General features: G+C 33.0%; 2 protein-coding genes across 2 annotated transcripts in view; one reads left to right on the forward strand and one right to left on the reverse strand.

Moving 5' to 3' along the window:
* The window catches only part of DNAH3 (dynein axonemal heavy chain 3), a 463,090-nt gene that overhangs the window by 350,622 nt on the left and 90,241 nt on the right, over positions 1-22,227 (reverse strand). The gene's annotated exons all lie outside the window — the stretch shown is intronic.
* The window catches only part of LOC306649530 (phospholipid-transporting ATPase ABCA3-like), a 119,975-nt gene that overhangs the window by 56,511 nt on the left and 41,237 nt on the right, over positions 1-22,227 (forward strand). The window contains exons 17-19 of the mRNA XM_079120538.1: positions 1,804-1,954; positions 10,711-10,809; positions 21,782-21,944. Of these exons, the coding sequence (XP_078976664.1) occupies positions 1,804-1,954; positions 10,711-10,809; positions 21,782-21,944 (413 nt within the window). The remainder of the gene's footprint in view (positions 1-1,803; positions 1,955-10,710; positions 10,810-21,781; positions 21,945-22,227) is intronic.

Below are 22,227 nucleotides of genomic sequence, written 5' to 3' on the forward strand. Positions count from 1 at the left end.
CACACTTTTTACACATTATCTAGTCTAATCTTCAGAAATCTTCCATTTTAATGGAGAAGAAAACTGTGGCTCCATTTCCTTAATATTAAAGTCAGGTAGTAAGTGGCAGAGATTTGGACCTGGGTCCCTGTAACCCCAAAGCCCATGTTTCCGTGAATCATAGCTATATTTAAATAGTGCTGGAAGGAAGGAAGGAAATACAAATCTATAAAAGAAAAAAGTTTTAACAAGTTTAAATGTTGAATATGCTAGATATGAAACTACTGCAGCCCAAAGATTAGAGTAAGGAAATTTGTAAGAGGAATGAATTGATAACTTGAGCATCATTTGTGTTTAAGCATATCTATGAAGCCTCTTAAACATGAAACTTTTTATTGGCAAGAACTTGTGTTGTTGTTTCCTGGAGGGGATGGATTATGTGTTTAATTGGAGTAGAATGAATTTGAAAATTTGGGCAGATTGGTGGCATATTTGAGTGAAACAATCAGGAAGAATATACATTTATTAAAACTTACGTGACAGTTTAGGCCCAGAGATAGCAATATTGATATTCAGTGTCAACTATCACATTAGGTATTACTGTATTCTTTACTCGATATGTAAAAATGAAAAAGTAATAGTTTCCTATGTTAGGTCTCTTCTCAAACATGGTAAACTGTAACTATTAACAAGGATCTCCCCATTTAGTCCTTTCTTTCATTTCTACTTTCTTTAATCATTCTTTAGGTATAAAAAGTCATTATTGCATTTTGTTCAATGATGACATAAATTTATATCATACAGATCTCAATAACTACCTAGCCTCAGACCAAAAAAAAAAAAAAGATTAAAAAATTCTAAATATGATGGACTAGGTAAATTGACTCATAGTATCATGACTCATAGTGTCATGACTCAAAAGGAGAAAATAAAGAGAATTTTTTTTTTTTTTTTTTTTGGTTTGGTCAGCATTGTGTAGATAATACTACAGAGATCAATAGTTTGTAAATTATGGATAATTCATTTGTAGCACTTTGGGCCTCGATTTCCTTATTTTTGAAATGCAGTAATGATGTCTTCCTTGCTAAAAGCAGGCAATTGAGCCAGAGAATCTTCTGAGGCCACTCTACTGCTTGAAATCCCAGATATGCCTTTTTGTTATCATTATCAGAGACAAAAATTTGAGGTATTTTCTGCTGGACTCTGTAATGACTTTTTTCCAATCTAAATATTTTTTTCTGTACTTGAAAATCTCAGTATCACCTCAGTCAGGTCTTCCCTGGGTGTAGCTAAAATTTCAACACAATAGGAGGTACAGTGTAATTGATGACCATAATTTCATCTTGTACTTCCTTGGACAAATGTATTTTCTCCTTAATGCTATCTAACACAGTATACATTTTGCTAATTGATTACATTTATATAGACATCCTCGTGATGTTTACCTTTTTGACTGTTTCATCCTTTGGCCCTGGAATAATGCCTAGTTCATAATATGTATGCGATAGTTGTGTATGGAATGAATTAGTTAATAGTTACCATTGTCCTCCCTACTCCCAATTGCAGTTTTAGAAAGAAAGGAGATTATATCACAGAGGACTTTTGGGAACTTGATATCCAACCATCATCATCCCTAGACTCTTGGAGCACCTTTTGTAAACTATAGAAATGCACCTCCCTAGAGTTAAAGCCAACTGAGTTGTGACCTGCTGTGTTTTATCTCTGTGCACCTAGAAAACCTGAACCATGGAGACTAAAAATGGCTTTTAAGGAATACAAAATATCCAGAACATCTTGATTTGGTTTTATAAATGAATCTTTCAGGTGTGGGATATCACATAATCATGGTAAAGAATCCTAATTGTGATGTTGAAAAAATCTCTGAGCTGATTAAAGATCATGTACCAACTGCCAGTATGGAAACCAATATTGCAGCTGAATTATCATTTGTCCTACCCAAGGAGTACACACACAGGTATGGGTCCAAACAATGTCGGATGAAATGGTTTGGGGTCACCAGAAATCACTATTATTTTTCTAGGTCTTCTTAGACTTGACAAATGGATTCTTTCTAGTTGCTGTATTTGACAAGTATTAGTCAGAATGCTGATTAAGATTTCGCTAATGTATAGAGGGATGCTACAAAAGTTAGATTTAATTTAGCCATGCTTTATTTCTATTTCTTGAAGCTTAATGATAATTAGTGGTAAGATATGGCAAATAATTGGTATAAATTTTCTTCTTGGTAAATTTCTTCAGTAAAACCAACTGAATCTTATTTCTTTTTGTTTTACAAAGAATTTTTTCCCTTTCAATTTTAGTTGTAATTAAAAAATAATTATACATATATCTTTATGAGATTCATTGTGATATTTTGATAAATGTTTATATTGTGAGATGATTTAGTCATGCTGATTATCAAATCCATCACCCCATATACTTATGGAGAAAACATTTAAAATCTACTCTTTAGTAGTTTTGAAATATACAACTTATATAATAAATAATAAGTATTATCATCCCCATTCTGTATAAGAGATCACTAAGGCTTGTTCCTCCTGTATAACTGAAATTTTGTACCCTTCAATCAACACCCTGTCATCCTACCCCCTGTACAGGCCTCTGGTTACCATTATCATGCATTCATTTAATGGTGGACACCTAGTTTTCTCTCATGTCTTAGTAACTGTGAAAAATGCTGCAATGAACATAGGAGTGAAAAATATCTCTTTGGGATACAGATTTCAGTTCCTTTGAATATATAACCAGAAGTGGGATGACTGGATCATCTGGCAAGTCTGTTTTTAGTTTTCTGAGAACAGCATACTGTTTTCATAATGCTTGTACCAATTTACAATCCCACCAGTAGTGCACAGGGTTCCCTTTACTCCACACCTTCTCCAAGACTTCCTATCTTTTGTCTTCCTTCTAATAGCCATTCTAACCGGCATGTGGTGATATCCCACTGTAGTTTCAATCTGCATTTCCCTGATTATTAGTAGTGCTGTTGGATATTTGTAAATCTTCTTTTGAGAAGTTTCTTTTTAAGTCTTTTGCACATTTTTGATTGGACTATTTCCTCACTAGCAAGTTCTTTGGGTTCCTTATATATTTTGGGTATGAAAATATATAAGTCCCTCATGAAATGAATAGTTTGCAAGTATTTTCTTCTTTTCCATAGATTGTCTTTTCACTCTTTTGATTGTTTCCTTTGCTGTGCAAAGGTTTTTTTTAGTTTGATGCAATTCCATTTTTAAGTTTTTTGCTTTTGTTGCCTAAACTTTTGGGGTCATCGCCAAGAAATCTTTGTATAGACAAATGGTTTTACACTGTTTTTTTCTAGTGGTTTTACAGTTTCAGGTCTTTTAATCAATTCCCCCCCCCCCATTGTCCCAGATGTGGATCACCTATAAAAACTTAAATCAAGTATCAAATATATCACTTATAATAATTTTGAAATAATATTTGAATTTTTATTATGTTCACAGAATTAGTGTCTTGGAACTTAATGGTTTTTAATCCATTTTGAGATGATTTTATATATGTTATAAAATAGGGGTTCAATTCCATGATTCTGCATGTAGATTTACAGTTTCCCCAACACCGATTACTGAAAGGACTCTCCTTTCTCCATTTGTGTTCTTGGCACTCTTCACAAGTTCAGTTGGCTGTAAGTGTGTGTGGGTTTATTTCAGGCCCTTTGTCCTGTTCCATTGGTTTCCATTGGTGAGTGTTTATTTTTATTGCAGAACCATGTTGTTTTGATTGCTGCTGCTTTGTAATAGATTTTGAAGTTAGATAGTGTAATGCTCCCAATTTAGTTCCAATTTAACTGTCTGAGATTTTTGTGATTCCATAAGATTTTACGGTCATTTGTTCCATTTCTGAGAAAAATGACCAAGAGATTTGATAGGGATTGCATTGAATCTGTAGATTCCTTTGAGTAATATGGACATCTTAATAATATGAATTATTCTAATCCATGATCACAGGATACCATTCTAGTACTTTGTATCATGTACAATTTCTTTCATTAGGGTTTTATAACTTTCAGCATACAGATCTTCCATCCCTTTGGTTACAGTTACTCCTAAGTATTTTTTATGCTACTCTGGATGTTGATTTCTTAATTTATTTCCCAAGTTCATTGTTAATATAAAGAAATAATATTGATTTTTGCACATTGAATTTATATCTTGCAAGTTTTCTGAATTCATTTATTAGTTCTATGCTTTTTGTTGGAGTTTTTAGGGTTTTCTATACATAAGATCAAGTAATTAGCAAACAGATAATTTTACTTCTTCCTTTCTTATTAGGATGACTTTTATTTATTTTCTTTGTCCACTTGCTCTGAATGGGACTTCCAGTACTAAGTCATATAGATGTGTTGATAGTGGACATCCATGTCTTGTATCTGATCTTGGAGGAAAAGCTTTCAACTTTACACAACTGAATATGCTTTTCAGTTGTGAGCTTTTCCTTTAATGTGTTGAGATATATTCTATCTATGCCTGATTTGTTGATAGTTTTTGTCATGACAAGATGTTGTTTTGTCAAAATGCTTTCTGCATCTATTGAAATGATCATATGGTTTCTGTCCTGCTACAGTAGCGTATCGCACTTGCTATTTTTTAAAAATATTTTTTAGATGTTGATAGACCTTTATTTATTCATTTACTTACATGTGGTGCTGAGAATTGCACCCAGTGCCTCACACATGCTAGGCAAACTCTCTACCTCTGAGCCACAACCCCAGCCCACACTTACTCGTTTTTATATATTGAACCATCCTTGCATTTTGGGGATAAATCTCAGTTGATCGTGGTCATTTGAATGCCCTTTTTAATTTGCTGTTGAATTTGACTTGGTAGTTTTTTACTGAGGATTTTTGTACCTATATTAATCAGGGATGTTGGCCTATAGTTTTCTTTTTTATAATACCTTTTTTTTTTAGGATTTCGAACACAGAGAAAGTGATATCATCTTTCAAGAGAGAATTTTACTTCTTCCTTTCCAACTTAGATTATTTTTATTTCTTTTCCTTCCTAATTTCTCTGCATAGAACTTCTAATACTATGGTAAATAGTGGCAAAAGTAGGTTTTCAGTCTTTTATCATTGAGTATGATGTTTTCTACTGGTTTTTCATGTTCACTTTTATTTTGGTGAGATAGTTTCCTGCTATTCCTAGTTTTTCAAGTGTTTTTTTTTTTAACCATAAAAGAAAGTTGAATTTTGTCAACTGTTTTTTCTGTGTCAATTAAAATGATAATGTGTTTTTTCCTTTTTTTTTTTTTTTGTTAATATCATTTATTATGCTGATAGATTTTCCATCTGTTGAACCATACTTACATTCTAGGAACAATCCAACTTGGTAATGGTGTATAGTTCTTTAAATACACTGCTGAATTTGGTTTGCTGAACATTTTTATAGTTATTTTAATATCCTGCTGAATTTTATTGAGCGTTTTTATATCAGTGTTCATAAGGGATTTTGGTCTGTAGTTTTCTTGTAGTGTTTTTATGTGTCCTTGGTATCAGGGTAATGCTACATTCAGGGAATGATCTAAGAAAGTTCACTCTTCTTAAATTTTGTGGAAAATTATGAGATCAGTATTTATTCTTCTTTAAATGTTTGGTGGAATTCATGAGTGAAGCCATCCACCAAGGCTTTTCTTTACTGAGTAGATTTTTGATTACTGATCTAGTCTCCTTACTAGGTATAAATCAACTCAGATTTTCCATTTCTTCATGATTTCACCTTAGTAGGTATTATGTTTCTAGGACTTTGACTACTTCACCTAAGTTATTCAGTTTGTTGGCATACAGTTATTCATAGTATTTACTTCTAATCCCTTTGCTTCTGCAGATTTTTTTAATAATGTGTCCACATTTAATTCTTACTTTAGTAATTTGAATCTTCTTTTTGTCTTAGTTCATCAACTTAAAGATTTGTCAATTTTATTGATATTTTCAAAGATATTTTACTTTATTTTCTTTATCTCTGGTATAACCTTTATATTCTTTCTTTTGCTAGCTTTGGATTTGTTTTGCTGTTCTTCTGGTTCCTTAAGGTGTAAAGTCAGATTGCTAATTTGAGATCTTTCTTGTTTTTTGTTTTTTTTTTTTTTTAATATGAATGGTGGACACCTGTAATCTCAGTGACTTAGGAGGCTGAGGCAGGAAAGGGCAAGTTTGAGGTTGGTCTTGTCAACTTAGTGAACCCTTCAGCAAATTAGTGAGACCCTGTCTCAAAACAAAAAAGGGAGGCTGGGGATGTAGCTCAGTGGTAGTGCCCTTGGGTTCAATCCCTAGTACCAAAATAATAATCATAATCATAATAATAGTAAATTTTCTTTCTTACCATACTTTCTCTGTGTCTTGTACATCATGGAATGTTGCATCTTCATTTTTCTTCTGCATTTTCTAATTTCCCTTGTGATTTATTCTTTGATTCATCAATTGTCTAAGACTGTATTTTACAAATTTGTAAACTTTCCAGTTTTACTTTTGTTATTGATTTTTAACTTCATTCTGTTGTAACCAGAGAAGGGACTTTGTACCATGTTAATATGCTAATTCTATTGAAAATAGATTTGTGGGCTACTATATGGTCTATCCTGAAAATGTGCATGTGCACTTGAGAAGACTATATACATGCTTCTGTTGTTGGGTAGAGTGATTTATATATGTCCGGTAGATCTGATTGGTTGTTGTATTGTCCTGTATTTCTTTATATCCATTATAGAAAGTAGAGTTTTTACATTTCCAATAATGATATAGAACTGTCCATTTCTCCCCTTATCTCTATCAATATTCACTTCATATATTTGATGGTTTGTTATTAGTGCATAAATGTTTGTCATTTCATCTTGTTTTGAGCCTTTTATTGATACATAATGTCCTTCCTTATATCTTTAAACTCCTTTGATTTAGAGTACACTTTCTTTGATATTGTAGCCCCCTCACTCTGTTTTGATTACTATTTACATTGAATATCTTTGTTCATCCTGTCACTTTCCACCCATTGGAATACTTAGATCTAAAGCTCAAAGTTAAAGCATGTTTTCATATTTACTGCTTATCTCTGTCTTTTGATGGAGACTTTAAAGTATTTAAGGTCATTAGTAATAAGGAAAAACCTCCATCATTGTACGATTTGTTTTTTATGCAACTTAAAGCCTTTTGTCCTTGAGTTACCGCATTACTATCTTTTGTTTGGATTTTTTGATGAAACGTTTAAATTCCATGATCTCATTTCCTTTTGTGTATGTTTTTTAGTTATTATATTTGAGTTTAATATCATAATTCTTTTTATACCAGTTTAATTCAGTAATATATAAAAACTTGGCTCCTTTTTAGCTTTTTTCCCACACCTACCCACTGTTGATGTCAAACAATTGCATCCTTATGCATTGTGAGCCCCAAAACATAATAATTCTTTTAAATACATTGTATCTTAAATTATATAGAAAACAATATGTGGATAAATGAAATTTATAATAATACTAGCTTTTAGAATAATTAAGAGTATATTAGTTTCTTAAGTCATGTAGAAAGCAAAGAGGTATTACAAATTATTGTTATAGTAAACTAGCTCTCACTGTTGTCCATATTTACCTTTATAAATGTTTTTTTCACATGTCTTTGAGTTACCCTCTGGTATTATTCCATTTCACCTAGCAGAACTCTCTAGTCGTGAGTATGCCTCATAAGGCAGGTCTAGCATTAATGAACTTCCTCAGCTTTTGTTTCTTTGAGACTGTTTTAAGTTTTCCTCACTTTGGAAAGAAAGTTTTTCCAGATACAGGATTCTTGGTTGACTTTTTTCTTTTAGTACTTTCAATATATTGGTCCATGCCTTCTGGCTTTCAGTGATTTCTGGTGAGGAATCTACTGCTAACCTTATTGAGGATTCCCTGTATGTGATAACTTGTTTTCTCTTACTGCTTTCAAGGTTCTCTCCTTGTCTTTGTCTTTTAAAAAAATTATTGGTGGTATAATCTGTACACGTATATAACATAATCAATTTCATTCCCCAGTACCTCCCTTGCCCTGCTCCCCCCCTCCCCCATCCCCTTCCTCTCCCTTTCCTTCTCCCTTCTATTTTCATGAGACACCCTTTCTTCCTTCTTACCTTCTAGTTTCCGCATATGAGAGAAAACATATGGTCCTTGACTTTCTGGTTCAATAACTTGGCTCTTGTGAACTGTACTGCTGTAAACAGGATACGCTTGTAGGTCTCTAGTATACTGACTTTTTTTTTTTTTAATAAATATGAAGGAGTGGTACACCTGAATCCTCTGGTGGTTCCATTGCATAATCATTTTCATAGCACTGTACTAATTTACAGACCCACCACCAGTGTTTAAGTTTTCCTTTTTGTCTGCATTCTCATCAGCATTTGTTGTTTTCTGTATTTTTGATAATTATCATTCTAAGTGGGGTGAGATGGAATATCAGTGTAGTTTTGACTTCCACTTCTCTCATGGCTAAGATGTTGAGTATTTTTTTCACATATTTATTGGCCATTTGGGAAGTATCTTTTAATTCACTTCCCTAGTTGTTGTTTGTGTTATTTGTTTTCTCGGCATTATGTTTTTGAGTTCTTTATTTATTCTGGGTATCTGTCCTCTGTCAGAAGAGTATTGGCAAAGATTTTCTCCCATCTCTCATGCTGTCTCCTCACAGTATTGTTTCCTTTTCTGTGCAGAGGATTTAAAATTTGATACTATTTCATTTACTGATTCTTGGTATTTTCTGGACTATTGGGGTCCTATTGATGAAGTCATTGCTTGCATTTATATGTTGAGGTGTTTCCTTTATGTTTTCTTCTAGCAGTTGCAAAGTTTTGATCTGATTTCTGCACAGTGAGAGATAGGGGTCTTCTTCATTCTTCTTTACATGTATATCCAGTTTCCCCAGTACCATTTGTTAGAAAGGCTGTCTTTTCCCCAGTGCATGTTTTTGGTATCTCTGTCAAGCATCAGGTGACTATGTATATGTGGGTTGGTCTCTCTGTCTTCGATTCTATTCCAACTGGTCTTAATGTCTGTTTTTATACCACTACTGTGGCATTTTGGTTACTATGGCTCTGCAGTATATTTTGAAACCAGATATTGTGGTGGCTCTAGCATTTCTCTTATTGTTCAAAATTACTTTGGTTATTCTGGGTACTTTGTTCTTCCATATGAATTTTAGGAGTATTTTTTCTGGTTCTGTGAAAAATATCATTGATATTTTCATGAGTATTTCATTAACTCTGTAGATAACTTTCAGTAATATGGCCATTTTAACAATATTAATTCTGTCTATCCATGAATGTGGAAAGTCCATACTCTAGTGTCTTCTATTTCTTGGCTTTTGACCATTTGATTATTACATGTCTTGATGTATATCTCTTTGGAATTCATTGAGTTTCTTGGATGTTTATATTCCTCAAATATAGGAGCATGCTTCTGGTGGGATATACAGGACAGTGTTCTGAATTGCTCCACGAGCTTTGATAAGTCTGGTTTCACATTCTCTTAGGGTACAAATGTCTTTCAATTAGCTCCTGATTTTTCACTAAGAGCATGTGACCATGACTGATTGCTGAACCAGTGAATGAAATTATACATTTCATTATTAAAATGAAATTATATAACATTCATATGGATGGAATATGAAATTTTAGGAAAACATCCATACTGTTGAAACTTGTGTACATAATTCTTTAATATATGATCCCCATGTGTAAAATGGGAAGACAAAGTAAAAAATAAGATAAAGTAAGTATACCAGATTTTTAATGGTAGTGTCTTCTCTTGATGGTAGGATTATTTTTATTTTATTTACACATTTATATTATCTTCAATGTCTGCATTTACTATGTTTTAATCAGGAAAATAGCTATGGCAATAATAATGATTGATTAATTGGTTGTAAATTTTTTTCTAATTTCTCCAGCTTGGAGTTTGCTGTTTAACCTATACATAGAAATACAAAAGTTTCTCATCACAATAATGATTAAACTAAAATGTGAAAACATCCCATAATTCTTCTTAGGTTTATTATATACTGCTTAAGGTCTTGCCATGCTATACTGATCTGTGTGTATATACACTTGTTATTAATCTGGAGAAGCATAGCAGAATAATGTACAAAAGCTTGCTTTTCATGCTAATTGTGAAATAGAGGGGGATGAAATCCAATTTTGTCTCAAAATATAGAGAAAATTTTGACAGGAATTTCCAAAATGGAGAGTTTTCTGTTCTCATCTGGTTGAGTTCATGAACTCAAGTTTTTTTGGAGTAATTAAACATCTAAGCCTGAGATACTGAGAAATCTCAAAAAAACTATTCTTCATAAGCCTTATACCACCACATCACAACTGCCCAATGTTATCCACCTTCCCTGGTTATGTGAGCAGACAGTTTTCTCCCAGTCCCTAACTTCAATCTACATATCTTCATCTGGTGTGTTTCATGGGAACAGTACCCTACATTACATTAATTAAATCTTAACTAGCAGTGAACATTAATATGTAAACAGTCAACTGATAGTTTCGTCTAGGAAGCAGGTTTTTTTTCCTTCACATGTTGCATATTTCTATGGTTTTTTAGGGGGCATGGAAACTACCATTTCTTTAAGAAATAAGCTGCATTTTTTTCCACTGCCAAGAACAAAAAAATATATATAAGTACAATAATCTGTTTTGCTCCTAGCTCTTTCTTTGCTTCTTTTTCTTCTAGTTTTGAAGACCTGTTTTTGGAAATAGAAGAAAAAAAGGAAGAGCTGGGCATTGCTGGCTTTGGTATCTCTATGACTACCTTGGAAGAAGTTTTCTTCAAGTAAGTATGACAGCGAGAAAGGGCAGAGCAAAGCCTCTCTCCCAACATCCATATTTTATTTTGAAAGCAGTTCTCACTCTGTGTCGGTCTGGAGTAATAAATAAGCAGTATTAGATTGTTAGAAATGCTAATCTGTGGATCCCAGACACATCAATTTATGTCTTGCTGGGGTAAATGGTTGCTTCTAGGAGTTCTGGGACTAGAGTGACAGCAGAATTCAGAGAGCTGGGAATACAAGATGTTCAGTGCAAATCTTGGGCTAGGAAACTGTGGGAAACAACCAACCCCAGGTATGGAACACCCAGAGTCAGGGAGTATGGAGCAGGAAGATTACATGTGAATGATTTGGGCTTTGATTTGGGTGACTCTATCTTTCAAGGGTAAAGGGGTTAGGATTGACTTTAAGGATAAACAACTTATGGAGTCAAGCAGAATCCTGGATTTAAATTGCAGATCTTACTGGAAAAAATCTTTAAAAACTTGATCCAGTGATAGCACTGTAACCTACTTAGGTTACATATGGTTTTTATTTTCAAGATTACCATGTTAAATTTCAGAGAAGATACTGACAGAAGTCAGGATACTACTTAAGAGAGGGTGTGTTATTCAGCTGTCAGAACACCTCAGAAAGTAGTTTCTGAGATATAGATTTCATCCTCTCAGGCTGAAAAAACAGTTTTGTCACTCTCAGTCCCACACAGGGACATGACTCTCAGGCTAACGAAACCTGTCAATGCACTTGATTACTTTGAAATAAGAACTAGTACCAGGGGAACAACATATATTTTTTGCCAGCTCTTTATTTTTGCTCTAACCCACTAACATAGTGTCTTTAAGATCCAAAGGGAAACTTTATTTTCTTTAGGGAGCATATTTTGTCATCTTCATGTACTGGCTCCCTGTTATATTAAACTGATTTTTTCACTATGACTAATGATGACATATTCATGGTTTAGTGGAAGGAGCATGGGCATCAGCATCAAATCAGTTTAGGTGGTGTCATGGCTACTACACTACGTCTAGTATCTAGATTTCATGAGGTTTATTTAACATCTCCAAGATTCAGTCTGACTCTTTTAAAGGGATTAATATGAGGTGGATGTCAATTTTGTCAGAGAAAGTACACTGCTTGGGTAATTTGTTTAAAAAGGTGCCATGGTGAAGCTGCTTGAACATCACCATGTACTGAGTTCCTGCTATACATCAGACACCATTTTAAATGTTTTTCCATGTCTTATCATTTAATAATCATAATCAAATAGGTTCTAATTACCGTCTTACAGATAAACAAACAGATAGGGAGAGATTATAGAATTCCTTACATTTCCACAAAATCAATATATATCTAATGATTAAATATTCATCAAATAAACAAAAAATAAATGAAAAGAATTGCAGTTTAAAAAAATTAAAAATACAAAATTATATTAATAAATGAAAAAACTAAAAATTGACAGTTTCAAACTAAGTCAATGGGATTTTTCTTATGGTTTTCACTTCTTTGTATATGTCAAGGATATTTCCTCTATAAAAAGCATTCATTTTTTGGCAAAATGTCTTGTCATGTCTTTTTTATTTGTATGTTCTTTCTTATTACAGAAATCTAAAATTATTACATATCCATCTGTAATATTTTAGAACTTACTATTTATGCAAAGGAAAATACTTCCAATCCTAAAATTAGAAAAACATTTATTTTTATTTTCTGTTAGCATTATTTTTATTTTACTCAGCTAAAATGAGTTTTATGACATGAGATAAGGGATTGGTTCTCATATCCTCTACCCCAACTGGTTATTCAGTTATTTTACTGCCATTCATTTAAAATGATTTTTTAAAAATATTAGATAAACTGTTTCTTTCCAGAATTTCTAATGCAGCTTTAGATCCTGAGCCTTTATTCTTGTGGTAAGTCTACATTTGCTAAAATACATTAATATTTGTTTATGCAGGCTTTCCTCTTTGTATTTCTTTTCCAAAATTATACAACAGTATTCTCTTATTTCAGATAAGCTTAATACTTGGTCATTAACTTTTTCACAAATTATTTGACTTTGAGATTTTCCATGGAGAAGCTGTCATCATCACCTAAAAAAAACTGTTGTGTTATATTACCTTTTATCTTTCTTATTTGTTTCTCCTTTTTAGTAAGTTGTTATACAAAATAGGATTCAAGGTGAAAATTTTATTTAATTAAAATGAACCTTCTACCGGAAACTAAAACTTATTTTTCCAAATAAATAAAGCAAAAAATTATGGAACCCTAAGAAAAATTACAAATTCATAGTAGAGTAAGAATTTTTAACTAAGTTCTCAGTAAATGCAAATGAAGTAGATAAAATTTTAATAAGAAAATAATTTACCAAGTCAATTTTTTCTCTCATCTTCTCTTGTACACAAACCCACACACATACATTCTTATGAAACTTTGTCCTTATAAATAGAACATTTTGCAATGATGTCAGCATAATAGCAGTGTAGGAGGTCCCAGCACTTTTCTCCCTAAAGAAACACCTATATACTTGTGGCAATAGTTTTGGGAGAACTTGGGAGTTCCATAGAGAAACTATAGTAACCTAGAGAATCATGAGAACAAGGATAACTGTATAGAAAAGCATAGGAAGTACATTAACTGCACTGCGTTATCCTCTGGTAAAACAAAGCTTAATCACTAAGGGGCATCTCATCAGCATGATTTATTGCTATGTGGGACAGAAGAGCAGGAGGACACCACTGCTGCTGCCCCAACAAACACAACTTTTGCTACCAGGGATTTCCTACAGTTGATGATGATCTTAACAGAGCTGCCTGGAGTTCACACTGCTATGCTCCCCTCAGAGAATGAGCTGTCAGTGAAACCCCAGAGAAAAAGACTTTCCTGCCTGAGGAAGAGTCACTGCTGTACTACCCAAGGGCAAGAGTCACTACCTTCCCATCCTACTACCCTAGGCTTATGCCCAGACTCTGACTCTGCATGCACCTAAACCCTAGACATCAGCATCACCACTGCAGTAGGCACACCAGCTCCACTGCCATTGTGTGAGGCTCACATACTGGACCCCAGCACCAGTGGGTCCCTTCAGCCATTTATTCTTCCTGTGGGGGAAAAAAGAGAATAGAAAGCCCTCAGCCTCGCTGGGTGATGACCCCCAAACTGCATGTCAATAATCAAATTTTAAAAATCAGTTGAAAGTCTTAATAATATATTAGAAAAAGCAGAAGACAGAATTTCAGGACTTGAAGAGAAGGTATGTGAACTTGAATATCCAGAGAGCAATAAAGAAATAAAAGGTGTAATCAGAATATACAAGAATTCTGAGACATTAGAGACCTACCTTAAGACTCATGGATATTGAGGAAGGGACACACATGCAGGCTGGTGGTGTATATAATCTATTCAGGGAAATAACAACAGAAAAATTTTGAAACCTTGGGAATGAGATGGACATTAAGATACTGGAGAAATTTGGAACCCCAAAGAGACAAGACTAGGAAAGAACCTCTTCATGACACATTGTAGTTACAATAACAAAAATACGGAAGAAAAATATTTTTTAATCTATAAGAGAGAAAAACCCAGTCACTTATAAAGGAAAACAAATCAGAATAACAGATTTCTTAGCAGAACTTTCAAAGACCAGGATGTCTTGGAATGATGAATTTCAAGCTCTGAAAGAAAATAACTATCAAGCGGTACTGTTATGTCCAGCAAAGCTATCCTTCAGAATTAAGAAAGAAATAACCCTCCAAGATAAACATAAAGAAATTCATTATCACTAAACCAGCATTGAAAGATACTTGTGAAATGCTATACAAAGCCAATCAATAAATGTGCAAAGGAATGAAACAGGTACTTCACAGAAGAAGAAATAATGAATGGTCAACAAATATAAGAAATAATTTTCAACATCTCTAGCAATTAGAGAAATGCAAAAAAAAAAAAAAAGCAAAAAAAAAAAAAAACCCTACACTGAGATCTTTATCTTTCTTCAGTCAGAATGGCAATTATCAAGAATACAAGTAACAATAAATGTTGATGAGGATGTGGGTAAAAGTTTCACTCATACATTGCTGGAAGGACTGCAAATTAGTATAGTGACTTGGGAAAGCAGTATGGAGATTCCTTAGAAAACTTGGAATGGAACCACCATTTGACCCAGTTGTCCCACTCCTCAGTATATATCCAAAGTACTTAAAATCAGCATACTACACTAATGCAACCATATCAATGTTTATAGTAGCTCAATTCACAATATGCAATGGAATATTAACCATAAAGAAGAATGAAATTATGGCATTTGCCAGTTATAGGCAGCTGGATACTATCCTGTAAAGTGAAATAAGCCAATCCTAGAAAAATAAAGGCCATATGTTCTCTCTGATAAGTGGATGCTAACACACAATAAGGGGATGGAGGGAAGAATAAAAGTTCAGTGGGTTATACAAAGGGGAATGAAGGGAACAGAAAAGGGGAAGGATGGAACTAGAAAAGACAGTAGAATGAATACACAACCAGTGTGTCTCCACATCATGTACAACTGCAAGAATGGGATCCTATTTAGAATAAGTTATCCTCCATGTACATAAAATATGTCAAAATACACTTATTATCATGTAGATATAAAAAATTTTTTAAAATGAAATAAATACTAGATATAGGAGAAGATTAAAAACAAAAAAAGCATGGGAAAGGATAAATCTCATAAGAAAAGTAGAGAAGAAAATGAGAAGGATAAGTAAAACATTAGAAATAAAATGACTAGAATTAATACATACCTCTCTCTAATAGCCTTGAATATAAATATTTTAAATTCTCCAATTAAAAGACACAGACTGGCAGACTGGATTTTTTAAAAAGTCCCAACTCTGTGTTTTCTGCAAGAAACATACCTCACAACCAAAAACATGAACAGACTGAAAGTATAAGGATGGAAAACCATATTCCATGCAAGTGGAATCTGAAAGCAAGCAGGATTAGCTATTCTCACATCCAATAAAGCAGACTTCAAGGCATAAAGGTACAGATAAACCCCAATAAAAGAGTGGATGATTTCAGTACATCTCTCTTGGATAAATCATACAGACCGAATCAATAAAAATACTACAGAGTTAATCAATACTTTTGATCAAATGAACTTAACAGATATCTGCAGAATATTTTGTCCAATGACAACTGAATTCACATTCTTTACAGTGTTTCTCCAAAACAGATCATATATTAGGACAGGAAACAAGTCTTAGCCAATAAAAGACATTGAAACAATTTCTTGCATTTTATCAGATCATAATGGAATGAAATCAGAAGTCAACAAAAACTTCAGAAACTATATAAAAATATAGAGATTATATAATATACTACTGAATGATGAGTGGGGTCATCTCAGATATCAGAGGAGTAATTTAAATTTCTTAGAATCAAATGAGAATAGAAATCTAATATATAAGAATCTGTGGGAAACAGCAAAGGCAGTTCTTAGTGGTATTTTATATAGCTATGAATGTCTATATAAAAAAGTCAAAAAGATCTCAAATAACCTAATGATATATATCAAAGTCTTAGAAAAACAAGAACAAACAATTCTTAAAACCAGTAGAAGGAAATAAATAATAAATTAATAAAATAGAGAATAAAGGAACAATAAAAGGGATCAGTTTAACAAAGAAAAGAAAAAGATATGATTAATAAACCCTAAGCCAAAGTAACTAAAAGAAAGAGAAGACCAGATTAATAAAATGAATGACAAAGGGGAAGATTGATGAGCCAGGAGTGATGGCACGCACCTGTAATCCCAGTGGCTTGGGAGGCTGAGGCAGGAGGATTTCAAGTAAAAAGTCAGCCTCAGTAATTTAGTGAGGCCCTAAGCAACTTAGTGAGACCCTGTCTCAAAATTAAAAATAAAATAAACTTAGGATATACCTCTGTGGTAAAGTGCCCCTGGGTTCAGTCCCTGGTACTGAAAGTGAGAAGATATTACAATAGGCACTGAAATCCAGAAGATCATAAGGGACCAGTTTGAAAACCATATAAATTGTAAAATCTAGATAAAATAGATATATTTCTAGACACAGACAACTAACAAAAATGGAACCAAGAGGATACAAAAAACCTAAACAGATGAATAATAATCAATGATATTGAAGTAGTAGTAATAAAAAGTTTCCCACCAAAGAAGAACCCAGGACCAAATGAATTCACAGCTGGATTTTACCAGATTTTTAAAAAGGAACTAACACCAATGCTCCTCTCTCTGTTCCATTATATAGAAAGTAAGCAATGCTCCCAAACTAATTCTACACAACCAGAATCACCCTGATACTAAGTTCAGATATGGACACATTAAGAAAATTGCAGACTGATAGTCTTGCTGATCATAAATGTAAAAATCCTAAATAAAATACTTGCAAATTGAATTCAGCAAAACATTAAAGATTACATATCAAGATCAAATTGGTTTAATCCCAGGGATCTAAGGATGGTTTGACATTTGCAAATCAATAAACATAAAACACCACAGGAGTAGAATCAAGGACAAAAGTCACATGATCATCTCAATAGACAGAGAAAAAGTCTTTGACAGAATTCTGTACCCATTCATGATAAAAATGCGAAGAAAACTAAGGACAGGAAATAAGAAAACATACCCAACAAACCCAAAGGCAACATCACACTGAATGGGAAAAAATTACACATGTCCTATAAAATCAGGAAGAAGACACAGATGTCTACACTTAACACTCTTATTCAATATAGTACTTAAAATTTTAGCCAGAGCAATTAGGCAAGATAAAGAAATAAAAGGGATATGAATAGCAAAGTAGTCAAATTATCCCTATTTGTAGATGATATGATATTGCACTTAGAAGACCATAAAGGCTCTCCCAGAACTTCTAGACCTAATAAATCCAACAAAGTAACAGGATACAAAAATCAACATACAGAAATCAGTAGCTTTTCTACACATCAATAATGAATGAATTGAGAAAGAAATCAGGAAAACAATTCCATTCACACTAGCCTAAAAAATACCTATACCTGCAAATAAATCTAATCAAGACCTCTAGAAGGAAAATTATGGAACTCTGAGAAAAAGGAATTGAGGAAGATTCTAAAGGGGGGAAGACCTTTTTTGTTAATGTATAGGCAAAATTAATATCATTAATATGATTATATTACCAAAAGTTATCTACAGATTTCATGCAATGCCCACAAAAATACCAAGGACATTTTTTCACAGAACTAGAAAAAATAGTCCTGAAATTCATATGGAAGAATACAAGACCCAGAATAGCCAAAACAATCCTCATCCATAAGAATGGAGTCATCACAATACCTGATTTCAAATTACATTTCAGAGCCATAGTAACTAAAACAATGTGGTATCGGTATACAAACACTTAGACCAAGGGAATGGAATATAAGACATAGAGACAAACTCACACAGACACATCTTCTGATTCTTGACAAAAACCAAAAACATACATTGGTGAAAAAAACAACCTCTTTGCCAAAAAGGTGCTGGGAAAACTGAATATCCATATGTAGAAAAATCAAACTAGATTCCTATCTTTTTCCTTGCTCAAAAGTCAACTCAAAATGGATCAAGAATTATATCAGGAATTATGAAACTCCTAGAAGAAAATGTATAGTCAACACTCTTAACACATTGGCACAGGTAATGCCTTTCTCAGTAGGACCCCTAAAACTCAGGAAGTAATTCCAAGACTTAATAAATGGGATGGGATCAAATTAAAAAACTTCTGAACAGCAAAGGAAACAGGAATGTGAAAAGGGGACCTACAGAATGGGAGAATTGTTGGCTAGCTACTCTTCTGACAGAGGATTAACTTCCAGAATGCATAAAGAACTCAAGAAGCTTAACATCAAAAACTAACAGTCCAGTTAATGAATGGTCACATGAACTAAAAGACATTTCTCAAGAAAGAAATACAAATGGCCAACAAATTATATGAGAAAAATGTTCAATGTCATTAGCAGTTAGGGAAATGCAGATCAAAACTCAACAGATTTCATCTCACTCCAGTTAGAATGGCAGCCATCAAGAATAGTATCTTAGCAGGTGGAAAGGATCTAAGTTTTGTTACATCTGTTAAAATTTTTTTCAGAATTTTAATTTTTTTGTATGAGGATTTGAATAACCTAGCTTATCCAATATCTGAAAAAGGAAATTGTCATGCATTATTATTGTCATTATATTTTATAAACTTTACCATTTGTCTATTTAGAGTTGATTTTCATAAGTTTGTAGTTTCTGATACTCTTTATTAGGCAAAGTAAAAATATTTTAATTCTTAATTTAATAATTGCTTTTAATATAAATATAGTTTACAGGCAATAAAATGCTTTGCCACCAATTATATGGTTTTTTGATGAAAAAAAAAAAAAGAATACAAACGTAAGGGAAACTCCAAAATATACCCACCGGCAGCAGTTGTCTGAATAGATTCTCATAGCACATAAAATAATACAGAATTAATAAATGTGACGGAATCAAATTTAAAAGTTCTGCACACCAAAGGAACCAATTAATAGCATGAAGATACAGCATAAGGAACAGAAGAAAATCTTTGCCAGCTTCTGTTCTGACAGAGGATTTATACCCAGAATGCATACATAACTCAGAGAACTCAACACCTAAAAAATACCTTCAATATATGGTCAAATTATGTAAATAGACACTTCTCAAGAAAGAAATACAAATGGCCAACAATTATATAAAAAAAAAAATGTTCAACATCTGTAGCCACCAGGGAAATGTACTCAAAGCTACACTGAGGTTTTATCTCACTTCAGTCAGAATGGCAATCATCAAAAATACAAAAAGCAATAAATGCTGGGAAGGATATGGGGGAAAGGAAATCTTACACACTGTTGGTGGTATTGTAAATTAGTACGGCCACCATGGAAGTCAGATTCGAGTTCCCCATAAAACTAAAAATAGAACTAATGTATCATTCAGCTATATATACTACTCCTCAGTATTTATCTGAAGGAATTAAAGTCAGCATAGCATACTTAAGAGATTTAGGCATACCCATGTTTATTGTAGCAGAATTCACAGTATACAAGTCATGGAATGAGACTTGGTGGACAAAGAAAATGTGGCATATATACACAATGGAGTATTTTTCAGACTTGAAAAAAGACTGAAATTATGTTTTTTTGTAGTAATTGGTAAGCATCATGTTAACTTAAATAAACCAGACTCAGAAAGACAGGGGTTATATGTTTTCTCTCATATGTGGAAGTTAGGGAGAAATAAGAAAATAAAAGATCATCATGAATATAAAAGTTAGATCATTAGGGTAGATGAAGGATATCAGAGGGAAGGGGAAGGATATCAGAGGGGAGTGAAGTGTGAAATTAATTAAATTATGTAATATGCATGTACAAGTATGCCTCAGTTAAATCCATTACTCTCTATAATTAATATGCACCAAATAAAATAATTCAAATTATAATTCAAAAACCTCTAACAACAACAAAGTCAGGTATTATTGACTTACCTATGAAATATTCTACCAAATATTTAAGAAAGAAATAACATTGATTCTATAAATCTTTTCTAAGAAATTTAAGGGGAGGAAATACTTGGCAACTCATTCTGTTGAGTTAAAAAAGGACTGGGGATGCGGTTCTGTGGTTGAGTACCTCTGAGTTCAATTCCTGATACCCCCCCCAAAAAAAATTAATTACCCTGATACCAAAAGCAGACAAAGATTACCAGAAAATAAAAGCACACACCAAGATTACCAGAAAATAAAAGCACATACCAATATCTCTTCGTGGATATAAACATAAAAATTCTTAACAAAATTTCAACAAGTCAGATTGGCAATATGATAATAAAATTTATAATATGTCACAAGTCAGTGGGGTTTGAAATATAAGGTGGGTCTATCATTTAAAAATCAGTGCATGTTTCCATTTTAAGAAACTTAAAAACATAATCATCTCACTAGATACAGAAAAAACATTTGACAAAATCCAACAAACTGATAATGGGAATGGACAGTGTACAGCTAATCTTGTACTTACTGATTAAAAAAAAAAATGCTTTCCCCCCAAGATGAGATATTTAAAAAAAAAAAGATAAATAAGATATTCTTCTCCTTCCATCCAAAATTCAGTTTTTTATATATTGTAAGAACAGTCTGAAATAAGTAAAATAAAGGTCCATTGACAACTAAAAAATATTTTTTAAAAAATTAATTATACTTGTCAGCTTCTTCCGTGGAGTTGTGAACCCACAGAGGACAAATTAACCACGTGCTCACTTGCTTTATAAATCAATCCAGATAATTAGATTGCCTGGACTAAGAAATTGAGAAAATAACTCTATTGCACTAATACAAGCTTAAAATATTATAAAGGTAAAACCTGTAAATGTCATTATTATTTCTTAAAATATAGTAGATTTAATAACCAATGTCTTCTGAAAACAAAGAGACTGTCTTATGGGGTTGTGGCTCAGTGGTAGAGCATTTGCCTCACATGTGTGAGGCACTGGGTTCAATTCTCAACACCACATCTAAATAAATGAGTAAAATAAAGGTCCACAAACAATTTAAAAAAAAAAAAGATACTGTCTTAGATCTTTAACTTAACTAAGTTATTTATTTTATCCACGGGGGATGAGAGTGTAACTCAGTGGTAGAGGGCTTGCTCAGTATGCCTGAGGCCCTGAGTTCATTCCCCAGCAACACACACACACACACACGAGAAAGAAAGTAAATTTTATTGTCATTGATGTTAACATTGCATAATCATCATTAAAAAGCTCTTTACTTCAATTTGCGAAAATCTTCGATGAATTGGGTGTTTGGGAACCACTTTTCTGGTTAAAATTATTTACTTATTTCTTATCTATTTGTGTTTTTTTTTTTTTCCTGTATGTGTGTGTGTGTGTGTGTGTGTGTGTGTGTGTGTGTGTGTGTGTGTTTGTGTGTATAGGGTCAGTAATATGGCAAACTACAAAGTGAACCAGGAGGGTCTCCAGATGCCTTCCACATCGGACACACATTCAAACAACCAAAATATGAATGCGCCCAGAAATTTTGAAAGATCACAAGTTGACTTCCTGGATAAAAATTCTAATATGTCATTTAATACTGGGGTGAGCATCTTCATAAGAATATAATGATAACATATATGTTTGGATGGAATAAAAGAGGTACACTTCATTTAAACATTTTAACTCAGAAGAGTTTGGAATTCTTAGTCATAGAAAGCCCAACAATGTAAAAAAGCAATCCCATTGATTTTTCTAATTCTAATGTAAAATGCTATAGGCAAAAATCAAATTTAATTTTTACCATTGTTATTCCTTAGAGTGGTTTACGTCAGTTTTCATAATTGTTAGTTCATTCTGAGTTGAGAAAGGGTCCTGTTAAAATTTA

The sequence above is a fragment of the Sciurus vulgaris genome (assembly GCF_902686455.1).
Source record: "Sciurus vulgaris genome assembly, chromosome: 18".
In the NCBI taxonomy this organism is placed as follows: Eukaryota; Metazoa; Chordata; class Mammalia; order Rodentia; family Sciuridae; genus Sciurus; species Sciurus vulgaris.